This window comes from Mixophyes fleayi, chromosome 10, assembly GCF_038048845.1.
Source record: "Mixophyes fleayi isolate aMixFle1 chromosome 10, aMixFle1.hap1, whole genome shotgun sequence".
Taxonomy (NCBI): domain Eukaryota; kingdom Metazoa; phylum Chordata; class Amphibia; order Anura; family Limnodynastidae; genus Mixophyes; species Mixophyes fleayi.
This window is the reverse complement of record NC_134411.1, coordinates 36,907,189-36,928,503: the sequence shown is the minus strand read 5'-3', so window position 1 is coordinate 36,928,503 and position 21,315 is coordinate 36,907,189. Positions and strand designations below refer to the sequence as shown.

Genomic DNA, 21,315 nt, shown 5'->3' with positions numbered 1-21,315 from the left:
GCAGCCGGTACACAAGAAGACATATTTGGTTGGCCTCTGTACCTTGGCTGTGGTTTATATTTTGTGTTTGTTACAGTCTCAGCTTGGGGGACGCTGTGGATTTTGTTGCATCTGAATTTCTTTCTTTTTCGTGGATGCCTACAATTTCTGGTGTAAAAGTAATTAGTTTCGGTCCAACGCCTTTAACGAGTCAATGATTTTACAACTGCCATGACGCTGGTAATGTAGAAACGGGTTAGAGAATAATACGCTGAGGGATAAGAAAAAAAAACACAATTTCTGCTCTTTACCCGCAGAGTTTTTGATCATATGTTCTCTCTCTTTTTTTTTAAATAATCTTTTTCATGTAATATTTGGAGAGGATGAGTTCCGAACATCGAAATGAAATTCTTCTCTCCGGATCTTTATACCCAGCCCTGAAAAGAAAGGCTTTACAAACTACAGTAATTACTTGGCAGAGGAAGAAATGCTTTTGGGATTTGCAGAGTCATTTTTTTTCCCTCCCTCAAGCAGTCATTTAACCTACAAAGCGATGCTCAGTGTTCCTTGTATGCACCGTTTGTAATGTTGGAACAAATAGCACACGCCAAAGTTTAATGAGCTCCCAACTTGCATTTCCAAATATACATTTTGCGGAGCTTTGTCACACACACGGTTTTAAAAGGGCTTTTAAAAATGTTTGGCTTCAGGACGATTGTGGGAATAATTTGCCACATGAAAACCCCAAGGTGTTTAGCTTGATATACACGTAGGCATTCTTACTGCAGATGCAATTTCTGTAATGATTTCACCAACGAGTGAAAGTCCTGATGAACATGCAGATTCCTGTGTACACACCTACACGATTTACCTTCAGATCTGTGATCTTCATCTCTCATAACCATCTGCTGAAAACAGACACGCTACAGATATCTGCTTATATCGCTGGTCATGAGTGCGTACACACTTCCACATTTGCCTGACATTGTCCCATCGAAGATCATGATCTTTAGGAAGCTTAGAAAACCAAATCAAACGATATAATGTGCTGTGGTGCGATAAAACATGATCGTGAGAGAGTTCACACTGTTGCAATATCTGACCAAACGGTCATGAATTGTGTGATCTGCATGATAATTACATCAGTGTGTACCTAGCTCAAGAATATATTGTATAAGGTACATGGTCATTTCTGTGGAGGAGATGTCTGTACTGGAGAGTGACGATCGACTCAGTTCTACTCGTGTGCTCGGAATGATTTTGGCGTTGTTAGGGGGTATAGTTCTGCCGATTCTTTTGGTTTCTCTCTCCTTGTAAGAATATTGAAGAATACTTCACTCAGCCTCGATGGCTGTATAGCAGTGACCAATAGCTTATGCTCAGATAAAAAGTTTACACGTCATGTAAATTTCACAAAGTCCTGTCGTGGGATGGAAACTTTTGCATATTTTTGTGACATTGTTTTTAAACACAAACAAAACTTTATTTACAGTAGCACAGAGGGTCGACATCACAATTTTTCAACGATACAAATCACAGGATCACAACTGTGCTATTGATACACACGTGATATTGTTTTATATTTAATAAGCTGAAATTTCGGTCTTTTAAATGTGAAATATGTATGCATTGTACTTTCACAATACAGGGTTGGCTGTACACATGTGTAAACATATAGTTCATCTTGTTTCGTTAGTAGGTCTCAAAAGTGTTTGTTCAAATTGGAAAGGCACGGCTGCTTGGCGCTCATGCAATCGGCCAGATCGTAATTAGTGATGTTGTGTGATGACCGCACACTGGGTCAGGATTCCATTATTGCCTAAATTTATTTTTTCACCAGTTGACAGATCAACGAACCCAAAAAGATGTTGATTGGTATCGATGGTCATAGTTGGTACAATATGCAACCAATGAATTCTGAAATAACCTAATTGTTCCGCAGAATTGCAGTGTGTATGGGCACCCAAAGGAAAATCTCTTACGCCAGTCACACATGACGCAGCAAATTTGGTTATTTTTGACCTCACTATGTGTGACCGCTGAAAATCAACTTGCCATTCACCCCCATCATCAAATGACCTCAACTGCCAAATCCAGCCATCATTTTTCTGTTCAGTTTGTCGTTCAACTGGCCACCGATCTTGTCGGACTAGGGCGGCACGTTGGCTTAGTGGTTAGCAATTCTACCTCACAGCACTGGGGGGGTCATGAGTTCAATTCCCGACCATGGCCTTATCTACGTGGAGTTTGTATGTTCTCCCCGTGTTTGCGTGGGTTTCCTCCGGGTGCTCCGGTTTCCTCCGGGTGCTCCGGTTTCCTCCCACACTCCAAAAACATATATGTAGGTTAGTTGGCTACTAACAAATTGACCCTAATCTCTCTCTGTGTGTATAGTAGGGAATTTAAACTGTAAGCCCCAATAGGGCAGGGACTGATGTGAGTGAGTTCTCTGTACAATGTTGCGGAATTATTGGTGCTATATAAATAAATGGTGATGATATTTACAGGTTCTGATTTTAAGGAAATTAAAATTCTGCACTAATTCAGAGACTTGCTGGACCCTAAAAGTCTCTTCCTTCATATAATGTAGCTGAACCACGAGATTAGAACTGTTTTTGAACTGTTTTAGATCTATCGTATACTTGTCATGTTTTATCAGACTCCTGTAACCAGATTTATTTAACTTGGGGGGGAAATGTGGGGGGTTGAAGTTATTAGTTAGCGCCAAGCACCGAGTGTTAGGAATAAGAAGTATTGCTGTGTATTTCGGTTCTGTCATTTAAATATATTGGATATAATATATTTTTGTTCTGCTGTCTATGTAATATCCTTCAGTGAATGATTATCTTCCATTTTCCGTTTCTAGGCTGTGGCTGGTTATTTTGACGTGTTATTCGAGAAGGATTGTCATACACCAGTAAGTACATCCAGACACCAGTCTAAATTAATTATGAGAGAGATTGTGTTGTGTTCTGTGCCCTGGGGTGTTTGGGAATGCGGTGTGTTTTGTTGTTGTAAGCATTTAAAGTGCGTGTACTTCATCATGTAATAAAGTAATGTAGCGTGATATTACAAATACTGCTCTCAATCTGTGTCAATAGGTCTCATTCTCCACCAGCCCCAAGTGCAAGGAAACCCACTGGAAGCAAACCGTGTTCCTTCTGGAGACGCCCATTGTGGTTAATGCAGGTAATATTACAGGACTTTTAGATCGATGTTTTGGCAAGTTAAAAGTTTATATTAATGTGTTCACATCTACTCCTCTCACTCTGTCACTGACACCCTGGCTGTACCATTGTTTGCCCTCCCTGCAATACCCTCGCTCCCATACCATCCACCCTGCCATATCTTCCCTCCTTTCTCTATACCTCCTCTCCATTCTCCCAACTCTTCTCCTTTTCTTCTCCCTCCCTGCCCCCATTCTTCCCCACACCTGCACCCCCCTCTTCAACCTCTGTCCTCTTCCTTCTCTTTTCCCTCCATTTTTCCCTAGCTTCTCCTTCTCTCTCTGCCTCTGCCTTCACCTTCCCTCCTCCTCTCCCTTCTCCTTCCCTTTTTCTCCTCTCCCTTCTCCTTCCATCCACCTCTCCCTTCTTCTTTCTTCCACCTATCCCTTATTCTTTCTTCCACCACTCCCTTCTTCTTTCTTTCACCACTCCCTTCTTCTTTCTTTCACCACTCCCTTCTTCTTTCTTTCACCTCTCCCTTCTCCTTCCCTCTTCTTCCTATCCCTTCTCCTTCTTTCTTCCTCCTCTCCCTTCTCTTCTTCCTTCTCCTTTCCTTCTCCTCCTCCTTCCCTCTTCTTCCTCTCCCTTCTCCTTCCCTCTTCCTCCTCTCCCTTCTCCTTCCCTCTTCCTCTTCTCCCTTCTCCTTCCCTCTTCCTCCTCTCCCTCCTCTCCCTTCTCCTTCCCTCTTCCTCCTCTCCCTTCTCCTTCCCTCTTCCTCCTCTTCCTTTTCCTTCCCTCTTTCTCCTCTCCCTTTTCCTTCCCTCTTCCTCCTCTCCCTTTTCCTTCCCTCTTCCTCCTCTCCCTTCTCCTTCCCTCTTCCTCCTCTCCCTTCTCCTTCCCTCTTCCTTCTCTCCCTTCTCCTTCCTTCTTCCTCCTCTCCCTTCTCCTTCCCTCTTCCTCCTCTCCCTTCTCCTTCCCTCTTCCTCCTCTCCCTTCTCCTTCCCTCTTCCTCCTCTCCCTTCTCCTTCCCTCTTCCTCCTCTCCCTTCTCCTTCTCTCTTCCTTCTCTCCCTTCTCCTTTCTTCCACCTCTCCCTTCTCCTTCCCTCTTCCTCCTCTCCCTTCTCCTTTCTTCCACCTCTCCCTTCTCCTTTCTTCCACCTCTCCTTTCTCCTTTCTTCCACCTACCCTTCTTCTCTCTTCCACCTACCCTTCTTCTTTCTTCCACCACTCCCTTCTTCTTTCTTCCACCACTCCCTTCTTCTTTCTTCCATCTCTTCCTTCTTCTTCTTTCTTCCGCCTCTCCCTTCTCCTTCCCTCGTCTTCCTTTCCCTTCTCCTTCTTTCTCCCTCCTCTCCCTTCTCCTTCTTTCTCCCTCCTCTCCCTTCTCCTTCCCTCTTCTTCCTCTCCCTTCTCCTTCCCTCTTCTTCCTCTCCCTTCTCCTTCTTTCTTCCTCCTCTCCCTTCTCCTTATTTCTTCCTCCTCTCCCTTCTCCTTCTTTCTTCCTCCTCTCCCTTCCCTTCTCTTCTTCCTTCTCCTTTCCTCCTCCTCCTTCTCTCTTCCTCCTCTCCCTTCTCCTTCCCTCTTCCTCCTCTCCCTTCTCCTTCCCTATTCCTCCTCTCCCTTCTCCTTCCCTCTTCCTCCTCTCCCTTCTCCTTCCCTCTTCCTCTTCTCCCTTCTCCTTCCCTCTTCCTCTTCTCCCTTCTCCTTCCCTCTTCCTCGTCTCCCTTTTCCTTCCCCCTTCTCCTCTCCCTTCTCCTCTCCCTTCTCCTCTCCCTTCTCCTCTCCCTTCTCCTCTCCCTTCTCCTCTCCCTTCTCCTTCCCCCTTCTCCTCTCCCTTCTCCTCTCCCTTCTCCTTCCCTCCCTCTTCATCCTCTCCCCCTTCTTTCTTCCACCTTCTCTTTCCCCCCTTCCTCCACTCCACTTTCCCCCCTCTACTCTCCTTTCATGCTCCCTTTTCTCCTACCTCCTACAATTTCTTCTGCTTTTATCCTTCTCTCCCCCCATCCCTTCTTTACCTGAGTCTTCTCACTCCTTTCTCAAAATACATTTGTTACCCATGTGCCTAACTCTTTCCTCCCCTCTACGCTCTCCATCCTCCTCTCAACCCCTACTTACCCCCTGCTCCTTATCACTCCTCCACCTCCTACCCTTCTCTTCCCCCTCTGTCTCCCTGCTCCTACCATTCCTTCCTTCACTTTCCCTCCCTACTTTTTCCCTCTAAATTGTTACCCATGTGCCCATCTCTCCCTCCCTCACCCCTCCTATCTTAGAGACATTTTGTTTTATTCCTTTTCATCCCTCTCCTTCTCCTTCTCCTCCTCCTACTCCTCCTCCTCCTCTCTGCCCTGTCTCTCTCTCCCTTACTACCTGTCATAATGGTAAGTGCCAGGAACATAAGCCCAGCTTGTCTCTATTCATTAATCTGACTGTCCCTCTTTGAGATGCCTGAAAATACTTTCCCTGTATATTACACTATGGGGGAGCTCAGTCTTAAATAAAGTACTTCTGTCGAGTCTGCCTGTCACAATGAAAGAGGAGCGATGTGTTCTGGAAGTTTATAGAGTATGCCACGGGAAACATAATGTGTTCATCCCACATGCCGATTCCGCAATGCAGTATTAAAGCTCAGTACAGCCCCCCCCCCCTCTCTCTCCTTCATTCTATAGATCATATCAGTCTGCAGGAAATACCTGCCTGAATCCTCACACATCTCATCTAATAAACAGTCCTATAGCCAATATATTTCATCATCTCCGTCTGTTGATCTTAGTTTTACATCTGCGGTCGGAACCTTAGAAAACATCTGAACCACAATACAGTCTGTTTTATATATGAGAGTTTCCATTCAATTCCCACATATGTAATGTTATCAGGAACTTTTACATGCTTAAGGTACTTGAGGTAAAGCTTTGAAGGTGCAGACCATACTTTTTGTCTGTAAGCATATGTTAGGACATTGCAAGCAGTGACCAAGAGCTTGCACTCTGATAAAAAGCTTACAAAATGTTCTGAAGTCCTGTCATGGGACGGAAACCTTTACATATACTGTATGTATGTATGTATGTGTGTGTGTATGTATATATATATATTTATTTAAACATTTTATTTGCAGTAGCACAGACAGTGATCACCACAATATACAATCACATACAAATTACAGGGTCACAGTCATTGTATTCATACATACGTGACATTGTTTTATATTCAGTCATCTTGGATTTAAAATCTTTTAGATATGGAATATCTATGCCTTGATATCTGATGCAGGGAAGACTGTACTCATATAGTTCATTGTTTCATTAATTGTCTTTGGTGTTTTGCCCCTAATAATATCTATATACCGATTGCAGACTATGCTCTATCTTATAATGACTATAATGATTAAATTATTATTATACATATCATGACCGTGCACAATCTTTCCCAGTACAGCTGGTGCACCCAGGGCCGGATTAAGGGAATGGAGGCCCCTGGGCTAAGGGGGCCTCCATTCCCCCGTGAGGGCCCCACCCCCGTGATCCAAGCTGCCCCCAAGGCACTTACCTCCTTCTCCTGTCATTGTGGTCCTTCCCCGGCGCAGTGTACGCTCTTTACTGCAATGGTAGCCCCAGACCGATCAATAATGCTGTTGAGCACTTTCAAGGGCCCCCTGGATGCCCGAGGCCCCTGGGCTGTAGCCCAGTTAGCCTTATGGTTAATCCGGCCCTGGGTGCACCGCACAGCCTGGAGTCACTATATAACAAATTCAATGTGAAACCTTATGTTCTGTTAACGGGAATGTTATTTGCATCTTATTTTATAATATAATAATGTACATAAAATCTATCGAGTGTGTACATCCAGAACAGGACTACAATTAAACAAATGGGCTTTTAAGTTACATTTTGTACTTTCTTAAACAGCAGGAGAGAGAAAGCACAAAATGTGTCTTATATAACGTGTGGACTCTGACGCTGTGATTTGTTGTTGGGACTAATATGAAATATGTGTCCTGGGGGGCGTGGCCTGGCAGCCATCTTGAGTGGCAGCAATAGAGGAGAGCTCCGTTAACATCGGCTTAATTTGGACCTGAAAAATCCCCTTCTGCCCTTCTGACCTGCAGGAGTGGGATCCAGAACCTCTCTGGACCAGGGTGAGACTGGGTCTGCCTTTGCTGAGGGCTACAACAGCCCCAACGGAGGCGCACGGAGGCCCCGCATAGCCGCCCACTTCATTGCTGGTCCCCGCCTTCTTGACTTCTTACCACCTTTACCTGTCCCCACCGGCGGCCCTGGCACACAAAGAGGGAGACCCTTACCTGGTCCGACATTGGTGCATCCTGCGGCCTCCACCTAGCGCCTCATCTGCGGTCTCCAGCTCCAGCGGTGACCAGTCAGCAGCACTTCCGGTCCTGGCGTGGGACTTCCGGTCGGCGGGTCCCCGCAGAAAGCCAGCCTGCAGTGAGTGTGTGATGGGCGTCGCGCTCCTGGACTTCCTTGCTTGCCCTCTGGGGTCTCCGCTGGCTCCCGTCAGAGCTTTCTGCCCATCGGTGCGCCGACAACGATCCCCGCGGCCTACTTCCGGTAGAGGCCTGGGACTGAGGTTAGAGCCGCCCTGCAGATCATCTCCTTCCGGTACCGCGGCGGGACTTCCGGTCGGCCTGAAGTGAGCGGAGCTGGCACCTAGTCAACGGGACCTCCACAGCAAGGTATCTCCGCTACCCCTTCTTTACTGCACGGCCAGCACTCTCCACAAAAACGTCTCCTGCAGGCCCCTCTCATCCCACCCCCGCTTTCTCCCTACTATATTTGACACGCAGCTGTCCACATCACTACAACACTCCCTCCACTACCCCAGACTTCCTCCCCTGCGAGTTCTCCAGTGGTCTGAATGAAGTAATATCTGTTGGGTAAGAACAGCTGGAACACAGAGAATTACACAGCAGTGTCCCTACAAGAAATATATAAAAAGGGTCTTACAACAGTCACTGGCGGTGGGAAAAAGAGGGATCAGTGCTCTGTATTTAGGAGAACTGCCCGGATTGTGGAAGACAAAGTCTGTGCTCTCCTCCAAATATAATCCACCAGGGCAAACTGTATAATATTGAAGTTGCAGGGGCATCTGTGATTTTAATTTCCTCCTGATTGCCCAGCTCGAATTACCCATGTTCTAATTCTACTTGACTCGTGGGAGCGGGTCATTCTCTGTAGTACTACCCCGAAAGTAACCACACCACTTCTGCTGTTATTCACTCTATCCGATAGTGTAATCGTTTGAAGCAATCATGTCACACAAACCAAAGAAGAACCCTCCACCTCAAACACCTGGTATGTTTTCCAGAAGCGGAAAGGCTGCCCTACCGTCTACCTCTGCCCCGGCATCTCCGAGTTCTGATACTGACACTCCGCAGCCCTCTATGGCTGATATAGTGAAACAAGTGAAGACCACTATTCAGTCAGAACTTCGGGCCTTAGTTACAGAGTTACGCACTGAAATCGCTGCCCTGGGTGTTCGCACCGACTCTCTGGAAAAAACAACTACCGATCTCTGTGTCTTCCAAACCCAAACTGACCAGGATATAGTAGCTATTCGGGCCGACTTGGACTCTCTCAAAGAACAGTTTGAGGACCAAGAAAACCGCTCCCGTCGGAACAACATTAGGCTCAAGAATGTTCCAGAGTCGATCACATCTGAGGAACTACCTCCATATTTGCAGGGTCTATTCACTTCTTTGGTTCCAGACCTACCTCCTGACGATTTCCGCTTAGACCGTGCACATCGGGCTCTCCGACCTAGGCCCCAGCCCTCTCAACCTCCTAGAGATGTCATCATACGCCTTCATTATTACTCCACCAAAGAGAAGATTCTCGTCGCTGCTCGGGACCATCGAGACCTTTCCTACTCCGGGACTAATCCTCTCTTCTTCCAGGACCTCTCTCCTATCACATTGAAGAAACGTCGTGACCTAGCTGACATCACCCAACGCCTACGTTCGGCCGGCATTCGATATCGCTGGGGGTTCCCCTTTCAGCTTTCTTTCTCCCATGATAACCATGCATACTCAATCAAGACCCCGGAACAAGGTCGGGACCTGTTACAAACTCTGAAATTCCCAGATCTCCCGAGCTCATCCTCTACCTCGTCTGCAGCGACCCGTAAACGACCTCCTCAAGCTGAATGGTCTTCTACGTAAATATTGCTAATTTAAATGTTCTTTATCCTATTGTTCCGTATTTGTTACTCTTGATATAATACTTCCAGTGTGTATCCTATGTTTTACTGTTTACATTTGCTCGGGGTCTTGCCCTGACGGGGAGGATCCGAAGACTCTACTCCCACTTGTCCCTGGGCCACTCTCGGGCCACTTGCCCTTACCCACCGGCTCTCCCCCCGAATGGCTAGACCTCTGACCAAACTCACCGTTTATAACTTAGGAGGCGATCCCACATGTTTCACACTCTGTTAAAGCTATGTTAGTCCATTTCCCTTTTGGATTTGCTTATTTATCTCGTTTTCCTAAGATTTGCAACAACACATGATGCTGTACTACACCTGTCCATTGTTTAGCATATAACTATATATGTATATATATATATCTATATATAAGCTGTCCATACACCTTGTTATTCCTCCTCTTGAGGGAGGCTGCCATTTCGACGGACATTGAGCGGCGAGGTTTCGCCTCTGTGTAATGGTTTTCTATTTAGATTCCACTCAGTTGCTGCTGGGTGGCCGTCGACATGGTTTTGTTCCACTCCTATGTTCTTTGTAGATTTAACATAATTCATAATCTACTTGTTTTTCACCGTGGTGATCTTTACTCAGTTTTTTGTTATTTTACTTGTGTTTGGTTTACTTGTAAAATGTTTCATTGTTTCTCATTGGGTAGTCTCACTACTCCTTACTTGACCTGCTATCCCGCTCCCACGACCTCTTAGCGGTCGATTTTTCCGTTCATTTTTGGCTGTCCATGCCTTGCCCCCCTTTTCCGGTACCTATGTTGTGCCTCTCGTTTCAAATCCGGACTGGCTTCCCTTCGGGGAAATTGGTCTCCCTCTTTTCCTTTTCTATCCCCTTCCTGTCCCTATTCACTAGCCCTCTCACTCGCTCCAAGCCCCCAGACCCGCCATGACTCTCAAAATTATCTCCCTCAATACTAATGGCCTCAATTCTCCCACCAAACGCACAATGGCCCTTCAGCACTTTAAACGTCTTAAGGCAGATCTCGTTTTCTTACAGGAAACACACTTCAAGATCCCCCACCCTCAATTGACATGCAAGACATACCCTCATACTTACTATGCATCCTCTGATTGTAAACAAAGAGGTACTGCCATCCTCATACATCGCAACACTCCTTTCTCACTGGAATCTCAATACTCTGACCCTCTAGGCAGATATCTAATTCTGGTTGGATCTCTAGGTCGCGCCAAGCTCACATTAGTGTCCCTATACGCTCCTAGTTTGGGGCAGGGTGCCTTTTTTCCCGCTTTTTTGAACAACTTGGCTCCATATCTCAAGGTCAAATAATTGTAGGTGGCGACTTCAATTCCACCCTGGTCCCCGGGATGGACCGCTCCTCTATCTCCTCCTCCTATTCCTCCGCTCACCGAGAATCTAAAACTCTGGTATCCCTACTCAAATCTTATGACTTCTACGATGCTTGGCGCCTCGCTCACCCCTCTGGCAGACAATACACTCACTATTCAGCTCCACACAACATCCACACTCGCATTGACCTCATTCTTATAGATCGCCTTACCACCCAGCAACTTATTGATTCCGACATCCTTCCGGTTAGCTGGTCGGACCATGCTCTGGTCCTGCTCGAAATCGCCTTCCCCCGTCCGCGCTCTTCTCCCCCAAAATGGCGATTGGATGACTCCCTACTTCTAAAACCCGATCAGATCTCTTCCATTTCCGAATCCATTAAGGAATTTATCTCTCTGAACTCCTCACCAGATATTTCGCCTTCCATTCTCTGGGAAGCACACAAAGCCTCCATACGCGGCACACTTATTGGGCTTTCCGCCTCACGCCGCAAAGCTGAACTCTCTCGCATCGCGGATCTCGAATCACAAATCGCAGCTCTAACGGCACTACACGAGCGCTTTCCGAAACGCAAGACCCGACTCAAGCTGAGTGCTCTTCGCGGGCAGTTACAACAAATTCTCTCCAAAAAGGCGGCCAAAACTCTTGGTTGGCTCCATCAGAAGTTCTACGAGAGAGGAGATAGAGCGGACAGACTCTTAGCCCAGAAGCTACGAGATAAGCGCACCCGCAACCGTATTGACTCTATCAAGAACCAATCCGGAGTTCTCACCTATGATCCCAAACAAATAGCCGACACCTTTAGAGACTTTTACACTTCTCTCTATAACCTCCCCTCTCAAATTTCTGACCCGGTATCCTTACACTCTAAAATTAATGACTTTTTATCCTCAATTGCCCTGCCCTCACTTACCACATCACAATCTGATTTCCTTAACAAACCGTTTACTGCCGATGAAATTGCCCAAACCATCAAAGAACTCAAAAACTCTTCAGCCCCCGGCCCCGACGGCTTCACGGCCGTGTACTATAAAAGTTTTTCCAACTTCCTTATGCCCATGATTCTCGAGCTCTTCAACGCCATACTCCTCGGCTCTAAGTTTGATCAGGCTACAACTCGGGCAGACATTGTGGTTATACCCAAGCCTGGACGCGACCCTCAACTCTGCGGAAATTATAGACCTATTTCCCTGCTTAATGTTGACCTCAAATTATTTGCAAAACTCCTCGCTAATCGCCTGAACTCAGTCATCACCTCTCTCGTTCATCCCGATCAGGTCGGTTTTATTCCGGGCCGCCAGGCATCGGATAACACCCGGCGAGCAATTGATCTGACCTACGTCTCCAACTCACGCAAAATCCCCACCCTACTTATAGCTTTAGATGCGGAGAAGGCTTTTGATAGGGTGGCCTGGCCTTATATGCAGCGGACCCTCGAGGTCATGGGCCTGAAGGGCCCCTTCCTTCGGGGCGTTGCCTCCCTGTACTTTAACCCGACCGCTTCCGTCCTGGCTAATGGCTTTCAGTCCTCTCCCTTTGAAATCCGAAATGGTACGCGTCAAGGGTGCCCATTATCCCCACTTATCTTCGCACTTATGATTGAACCTCTCGCTCGTAAAATCCGTATTAATCCTGACATCTCCGGTGTTCGTGTGGGTCCCTCCGAACATAAAATATCTCTATATGCGGACGATATTCTTTTGTCAATCACAAACCCTATCATATCTCTTCCAAACCTACTCAAGGACATTACTCTCTTTGGCACTCTTTCCAATTATAAAATCAATGCCTCCAAATCAGAAATCCTGGACCTCAACATCCCCTCTACTCTTCTATCAACCCTTAAATCCAGCTATGATTTTAGATGGCAACCCCACAAACTAAAATATCTCGGGATCTATCTTACTAGACTCTATGATCAATTGTACGCGGCAAACTTCCCCTCTTTATTCTCGGCCATTAAGGCTGACCTTTTAAAGTGGGATAAACTCATTATCTCCTGGACTGGCAGAATAAATTCCCTTAAAATGAACATCCTCCCTCGACTTCTATACCTGTTTCAGACCTTACCCCTCAAAATCCCTGCTAACTCCTTTAAGCTCCTTCAACAAATGGCCACCAAATTTATTTGGTCTGCTAGGAAGCCTAGAATTCGCATGCAGATTCTCCACAAATCTATTCAAGATGGGGGCCTGGGCGTTCCTCACTTTCTCAAATATTATCGCGCTACTCACCTCACCCAGTGTGTTCTTCTTCACTCTCCTCCAGGACAGCGAGTTTGGGTCGACATTGAATCCGCTCTCTCAGACACTATCTCGCCCTCCTCGCTTCTTTGGCTTAAACCCCAACATCGGCCTCCTTCCTCACGTCTCCCCCCTCCATTAGTATTCTCACTGACCTCTTGGACCCACACAGTCTCCTCATATAATTTAGCTCCCAACTCATGGCGCATGACGCCTCTCTGGAACAACCCCGCCTTTCCCCCTGGACTCCGCCCTATTCAATTTTCTCACTGGACGCGTTGTGGCATCAACTTCCTCTCCGACATCAGGCCATTGCCAATCTTTCCATCTTTCACCGATATTCAAACGCGATTTCGTATCCCTTCGCCCTGCTTCTTTCAATACCTACAACTTCGGCATTTCTATAACTCTATCCGGTGTACAGTCGCGGATATACATCTAACTTCTCCCTTGGTCTCTTTCTGTAGCCTTCGCTCCTCTTCTCAGGGCCTGATTTCCACATTCTACCGCCTCATGGTAAAATATAATTGCCCCCCTAAAGATTCTCATGAGCTCAAGTGGGAGGAGGACATGGGGGAGTCACTCTCTCCCGGAGAATGGGTTAAGATTCGCCTGAATCTCTCTAAGACCTCTATTTGCATCAAGATCAGCGAAAACAGTCGCAAGATCTTTTACCGCTGGTATCTGGTCCCTCACCGTCTCCATATGATATACCCAGACTCCTCATCGCTATGCTGGCGCCAATGCGGTCGGGAAGGTACCCTGTCTCACATATGGTGGCACTGTCCAAAACTACTTCCTTTCTGGAAGTCGGTCCATCGGTTAATTTTTGATATCACTCAGATCTCCCTTCCGCCATCTCTGTCGTATTCCTTACTTCCGCGCTCTATTCCCAAGATATCAAAACCAACTCAGAAACTCATCACACATATACTCAGTGCTGCTAGATGCCAAATTGCTCTATTTTGGAAAAATCCGAGCCCTCCCTCTCTGCCATCGGTTATTAACCGCACATGGCAGGTTTACCACATGGAGTATATGACTAGCATTCTCCGTCACACCCCCGTTCAATTTAACAAGGTCTGGAGTCCTTGGACTGAGTATTACGGAGCCTCCTCCCCTCTCGCATTTTAAGGCCCTCAAGCCCCTACTATCATTCCTAAACCGTGTCATGGTTCTCCACCTTCTCCTCATTTCACTTTTCCTTGCTTTGGCTAGTGATTCCCCCCGTCCCTCTCACCCCTATTCTTTCCTCTCTCTTTCCCCTCCCTTCTCTCCTCTCTAAATCTATTTTTGCTTCTTCATATCATTAATAATATACTGTTTATATTTCGTGGAAACTTTGTTGCAGCTATCTGTCACCTGTATTGCCTGTTTCCCTTTTTGTCTGTTTGGAAAAACTCAATAAAATATCTTTTCAAAAAAAAGAAATATGTGTCCTAGTCTCTGATTTTAGTGTTTCCCGCTGGACCAGATTATCATGGTAAAGGTGTTGGACTATTGTCTGTGTCTGGACAATGAATGTCATTGTTTTGTTATTTGCGTAGAGCTCTATAAAATAACTGCTTTTAAAATAGCCATATCTGTAAATTGTCTTATCTATAAAGGCATCAAAGTTTCCTCCAAGTGTACTTTGAGTGGTACAATCCCCTTGTTGCGTTCTGCTGATAATGTAACTAATGACGGAATGCGATATACTCCAAATGTCGACATCTGCTGTGAAATCTGCCCCATCATGTCCTCAATATGCTGAATACTTTCAGAGGAGCAACACGATCACCTGGTTTTGGCAGAGTGTTTGCCGGAGTTCAGGTTACTTGGCAGATTTCTGCTATAGATCACTATAGGACTTATTGCCTGAAAGATGGTTGGCGCATCTCGTGGGTTATCGGGAGCGTAATATGGCGTTTACACCTGGACAGTGGGGGTTCCAGAGGTGGCTGCAGAGTCTTGTTCTGAACGCTGCAGAGCCTTATAAATTCTGCTTTCCGTGAGCCTGATTCATTAAGGAACGTAAATGCCGATACGCGCCGTGTTTTGCATTCAATTATATACGCCAGAAAACGCAAGTGTATGCAATTCATCTTTGTGTGCAGCCTATGGGGCGGGTTAGGGGCTTAGGCACGTAGTCAGTGTACAGTAAGGGCGTGCCAAGCTCGAGCACACGCTGCAGCGTCCAATTTAAGTTTTGGGCATCTCTATGGTGCGTGTTTTTCTATCGTATCACTTGCACCAGCTACAGGTCTGGTGTAACTGCGGATTTTTTGCACAATACGTTCGTTTTGCTGCCTAAATAAATTCACCCATTCACTGTAACAATAGACTTGACAGTCGGAGAACGCGTTTGTTTCATGCACGGCAACAAGCGACTCTTCAGAATGTGGGAGGGGCATATAATGATGACACGCCCACAAATTAAAATGGGACTGCCTGTTTTATAGCGAGCTATGTTAGGAGTCTCCTTTACCCTGTCAAAGAATCAGTCCCTAACAGCACCGATGCCTACGTCAAACACAAATAAATGTAAATCGTTTCCCCTCAAAGTCCACCTCTCATCAGTATCTGAGATATACATCACATTTGCCATTTTTTTAAGAAATTCCATGTTTATTATACAACGACTCTGCAATCGGTCTCATCAATGTCCTTTGCTGTCATCTCCCCCTGTCCTGATGTCGCTGACATTTTGTGTAAAGAAGAGACTTCTCGGGTACATTAATAGTTATAAATATGGCCCAATCCATGCAGGTCTTGTAGAAGGAAAGTATCAGATAACACACAAGGTTAAATCATCAGTCCAGGTTTGTGCCAAGTTTAAATCCATAAAGAAATAAGGAGAGAGGAACACAGTTATTGCTTCGTTAGAAGATACAAGTTACTTTTTTTTTCTCATTTAAGCGATATGTTGTTTTTCCCACAACACATTATGAGTTTTGATAGCTACTTGTATTTCCATCACTAAAACTAAAAGTGTTGTATTTAAATGTGTTCACCGCGGTCATTCTTCCAGCATGTGAAAGAGCAGCTCCGTTGAATTAGGGATCCTTGATCCCTATGGAGTACGTGGCAAGCTGGGCACATGCGCCATCGCATAGTGCAGGATGTTAAAGAAACAGAAGTGTCCATTTATTTATTTTCTATCCATCTATATCTGTCCCTTCCATGGTCAGGTCTCTGAATCCAACAGACTCCTTTATTTCTATTCCTTAATTTTGTTCATGTTTGTAACCCCTGAGCGCCGGCTGTTGGTACTTAGCGCATGCTTGGACATATTGGATAGAGCTGGTACCATTGTTCATGCCATGGTTGCCATATTGTGTGCAAGTTCTGCACTGAGGGGGTAAATAGCCTCTTTATATATACACCTCTGTGAAGGATATAAATACATTCAAGACTGTACAGAGAAGGGCAACTAACATGGCGCATGGTCTACAGGACAAAACTTACCCGGAAAGACTCAAAGACCTTAATATGTATAGTTTGGAGCAGAGAAGCGAAAGGAGGGGGGACATGATAGAAACTTTCATATATATTCAGGGTTATAACAAGGTGCAGGAGGGAAACATTCTACAAAGAAAGAGAAGTATTAGAACACGAGGACATGTACTGACACTGGGGGGGAAGAGAAGTATTAGAACATGAGGACATGTACTGACACTGGGGGGGAAGAGAAGTATTAGAACACGAGGACATGTACTGACACTGGGGGGAAGTAGGGTCAGAGGAAAAACTACTTCACAGAAAGGGTAGTGGATAAGTGGAATAGCCTCCATCAGAGGTGGTAGAGGATAATACAGTAGAGCAATTAAACATGCCTAGGATATAAATAACTATATCCTTACAAAGAATTAAGGATCAAAAGGGTTGGAGGCTACCATAGGTTAAAAATTTGGCAGACTAGATGGGCCAAGTGGTTATCTGCCATCAAATTTCTATAAATAGTACCAGGTGGAGATTTCGGACATCCTGATCCAGCAGTGAGAGGGTGTAATCATGGTACCGCTGAGGTAGCAAATGTCAGAGTTGTGTTATTATATCGGAGAGAAAATTATTTTTAAAAACATTTTGCTCACTGACATTTATTACAACAGAACGATGTGCTAGTTCAGCCAGAAATATAGAATTCTAAATTGTAGATTGTTCCAGACAAGGCGGTCATTGACCATTACTAAATGGCTGCCTCTCCTTAGGGCTCAGATCCTCCATTCTGTCGTTATTACTAAATAATAACCACATACAATTCATGGAATGTTGGTTCTCTTTCATAATGTGAAATAGAACATCATGCATATGATATATATCAATTGAAATTTTGATTATATATATATATATATATATATATATATATATATATATATATATATATATATATATATATATATATATATATATATATATATATATATAAAACCTGTCTGCTAAACCACTAGGGAAGCCAATGTTCTGTTCCAAGGAAAGAACAATACTCACATAAGATTGAGAGGAGGGAGAAAAGGAGAACTAGTGATGGATGACTGGATGGAGGAAGGGGGGAGGGTGAAAGGAAAGGTGAGTTAATGGAGGAAAGTTGAGGGAATGGAAAGCTGATGACAGAGGAAGGAGACAGTAATGAGGGATAGTTGATGTTGGTGGAGGTAGGCATTGAGATAAAAAGAGTTATCATGATCTAGTTGTGAGATGACGTAAAGGGAAAGTTGATTGTTGAAGAGGGAGAACTGATAGAGGAGAAAGGAGTTCAATATCCAACCCTACAACACAGGTCTAGCATCAATGGACAACTCTACAACACAGTTCTGGAATCAATATCCAACCCTACAACACAGGTCTAGAATCAATGGCCAACCCTACAACACAGGTCTCTAGCATCAATGGCCAACTCTACAACCACAGGTCTGGAATCAATGGCCAAACCTACGACACAGGTCTGGAATCAATGGCCAAACCTACAACACAGGTCTGGAATCAATGGCCAAACCTACAACACAGGTCTGGAATCAATGGCCAACCCTACAACACAGGTTTAGCATCAATGGCCAACCTTACGACACAAGCCTAGTATTAATGTCCAAAAAATGGCTGCTTCCAGTCTGTGTAGATGACGGGTACACGTTAATCCTTTTAAAACGAGGAGAGTGGTCGATAAGAAGTGAATTCTTTTTTTTATTTTCTTTTTATAGTGATTGACACTGAACCAAAAAGTTGCAAAAAGTAGAAAAATTTGTTCGGAGAACAAACTACAAAATTCAAAATATTCACTGAAAGTAAAAAAAAAAATGTTTTAATAGATATGATAAGTGACTAACCCTAACTGCAATTTACAGTTTTTTTGCGCAATAACACCGTAACACGCAATCAGATTTGCTGTCATTGTCTTGCACTAGACAGATGACACCTAATTGTTGATTGGATGTTGTAGGTTAAAACACTTTTGTACCTTGCACTAAATAGTTAAGAAGGAAAATAAGAATTCACAGAAGGTGAAGTTACAGGGAGTTTTTCTCCGTCACGTGTCCTGTGTCAAGGATGGGAACATTTCCACGTGAATCGGGGAACGTTAGAACGTGCGTTTCATATTAGATCAACTTGTGTTCTATGTTTTGGGTCCCTTTAAATCCCTGGCCTGATAGACAGTGTAGTAATACGGCGGTGCTGGAGAGGTAATCAATGTATAATTTGCCGGCTGGAAGCAGAAGCTGAAACCCTCAATCTGCTTTGTGCAGTATTATCCTCGCAGCTGAACTGAGTCTGGTGCTTTGGAACACCTCGCTTGATCGCAACAATTAATCAGTGTCATGTAGATATCAAATGACTGATGTTTTCCACCACTCAACTAGCCCCTGAGCTGGAGAGTGAGTCTCTGTGTGAGATCTAATTCACCTTGCTCTGATCCCCTCCCCCCCCCCCCCCCCCCTCGCCTCCCGGCTGCCAGAACACTGCTCCACGGCATAGCCAGGAGATTAGGACAGAATTCATTGCATTATTACCCTATTATGCACTTTTATTTATCCCTTTGAGACTATTTAAGTCAGCTACCAAATAAACTTACAGTGAGTCGTGTGCCATCTGCTTACAGATTGCCCAAAATAAACACATGTACAGGGGAAAAGAAGGTATAAATATTGATAGCTGTAATTTTACCGCTCAGGGCAGATCAGGCACGTCACTTTTACATGCGACAGCAATTTCATGAGCATTTTAACACAAATAATTAAGAGAAAAATGCAGTTCTGAAAGTATGACATAGAGACAAGATATAATAAATATATATTAAGGGCATATGAAGGCCCCAGAGCAAAACTAACATAGAAACTCAGCTGTAAGAGATCACTCTGTATTTTCATGTTGCTTGCATTGTCTCATCTCCCTTTCCTCCACCTGCTGTTACCAGCTCCCAAATTTCATATATCTCAGACCCCCTTTCCTTTCCCATCTCCCCTCTTCTCTATAAAAGCTCCATCACATTCTCTTTTTCTCATATTCCTCCCCTATCTTCAGCTTCTGTTTAACTCTTTTATCATATAGTATATTTTGTTATTGTTTTATTAGTATAAACACCAACAAGACAGAACTGTACAAAGCTCTCTTTTTTTCTCTAAACTCTCCTCCATCTAAACTTTCCTTCTCTCAGCTCTCCTTTTTTCTCAGCTCTCCTTTTTTCTCAGCTCTCCTCCATCATCAACTTTCCTTCTTCTCTCAGCTCTCCTTTTTTCTCAGCTCTCTTCCATCGTCAGCTTTCCTTCTTCAGCTCTTCTTTTTCTCTCAGCAGTCCTCCATCAACTTTCCTTCCTTCAGCTCTTCTTTTCTCTCAGCTCTCCTACATCAACTTTCCTTCTTTCAGCTCTTCTTTTCTCTCAGCTCTCTTCCATCATCAACTTTCCTTCTTTCAGCTCTTCTTTTCTCTCAGCTCTCTTCCATCATCAACTTTCCTTCTTTCAGCTCTTCTTTTCTCTCGGCTCTCTTCCATCAACTTTCCTTCTTTCAGCTCTTCTTTTCTCTCAGCTCTCCTCCATTATCAACTTTCCTTTTCTCAGCTCTCCTTTTTTCTCAGCTCTCCTCCATCATCAGCTTTCCTTCTCTCAGCTCTCCTTTTTTCTCAGCTCTCCTCCATCACCAACTTTCCTTCTCTCAGCTCTCTTTCATCAATTTGTAACCCTGCAACCCAGGTCTAGTATCAGTGTCCAATTATACCACAAATGTATGTGACCATGTTGGACAAGAGTTTGGTGCTTGGACCGAGTGGGTGGATCACCTCCGAGACTGTTGATGTAGTTGGAAGAGGATCTTGCGCAGGCAGATAGTGGTTACCTTTCAACCTCTTTTACCAACATGCCAATAATGAGCCGATTTAATTTGGATTATCAGTGATCATAATTGTGTTAGAGCCAGACATGCTGCTATATATGACAGCGTGTGGTCACCTTTAGACCTGTGGTATATGACGCTGTATTGATATTGCCTGTCCCAGTACAATTAGTGTCTCTTCTCTTTGCAGGCAAAACCTTGGACGGTAAGATAACCGTGTGTAAGAACAGAAAGGACCCTCGCTCTCTGATTGTGACGCTTTCTCTGCAGAACCTGAACCAGACCTACACCCTGCAATAGACAGCGAAAGTCACAGCAACACTTGTTTCCTATTTTTATATCTATTGAAATAAACTTGTTAAACATTTTGTCACTCATCTATTCTGGTTAAATGATAAAATGAGACCTTCTACTCTACAGTTTCCTGGGGGGAAGCATTTTTCTGCGCTCACTTCCTATGTTGAAAAGTCTGCTGTTGTGCAGAGAGAAAAAAATCATTATAACAGTTATTTTGTGTTGTTCGGCTAACATATACTGAATTGTATGAATATATAACATTTATTAATCACCTGTATACAAAGGAATCATACTGAAAGATTTCAGTTGTCAGAATTTGCTGGCCGGAATTAAAGTATACTCAGGGGCAAACGCAGGATTTGTAGAGGGGGGTTTCCACACCATGTCACCAGTGGGCGTGACCAGCATGCGTGGCTATAATATTAGACATTGCTTGGCTGCTCTCCAACTCTTCCAATCCCCATAATATACACGGGCAATGCTGCGTGCACTACTGTTAGGTGCACGCAGCTCTCCCTTTTCAAGCAGAGCCGTGTGAAGCGGGGGCAGGGTCCAGCCACCTCAATTATACAGTGCCCCAGGCTTGGAGGGGGGTTTCCATGCACTAGGAACCCCCCCCCCCCCCCCTCCCCCCTCTCGGTTTGCCTATGATATTGCTATAAACTGTGGGCCCAGGAACGCACTCTAGAACTTGGTTATAATTAGGAACTAATTCTGCATACAGCCTAATATAGGCACATAGATGGGAACTCACGATGGTAATACAACCTCTCATATATGGTTGAATGAAGAAGTT

The 21,315-nt window shown here is 44.8% G+C and overlaps 1 protein-coding gene across 1 annotated transcript in view; it reads left to right on the top strand.

Moving 5' to 3' along the window:
• Window positions 1-20,590, top strand: part of PRMT3 (protein arginine methyltransferase 3) — a 75,757-nt gene extending 55,167 nt beyond the window's left edge. Inside the window, exons 14-16 of the mRNA XM_075188429.1 lie at window positions 2,846-2,896; window positions 3,081-3,168; window positions 20,413-20,590. Coding sequence (XP_075044530.1) covers window positions 2,846-2,896; window positions 3,081-3,168; window positions 20,413-20,522 — 249 coding nt within the window. The 3' untranslated portion in view covers window positions 20,523-20,590. The remainder of the gene's footprint in view (window positions 1-2,845; window positions 2,897-3,080; window positions 3,169-20,412) is intronic.
• The last annotated feature ends 725 nt before the right edge of the window (window positions 20,591-21,315 follow it).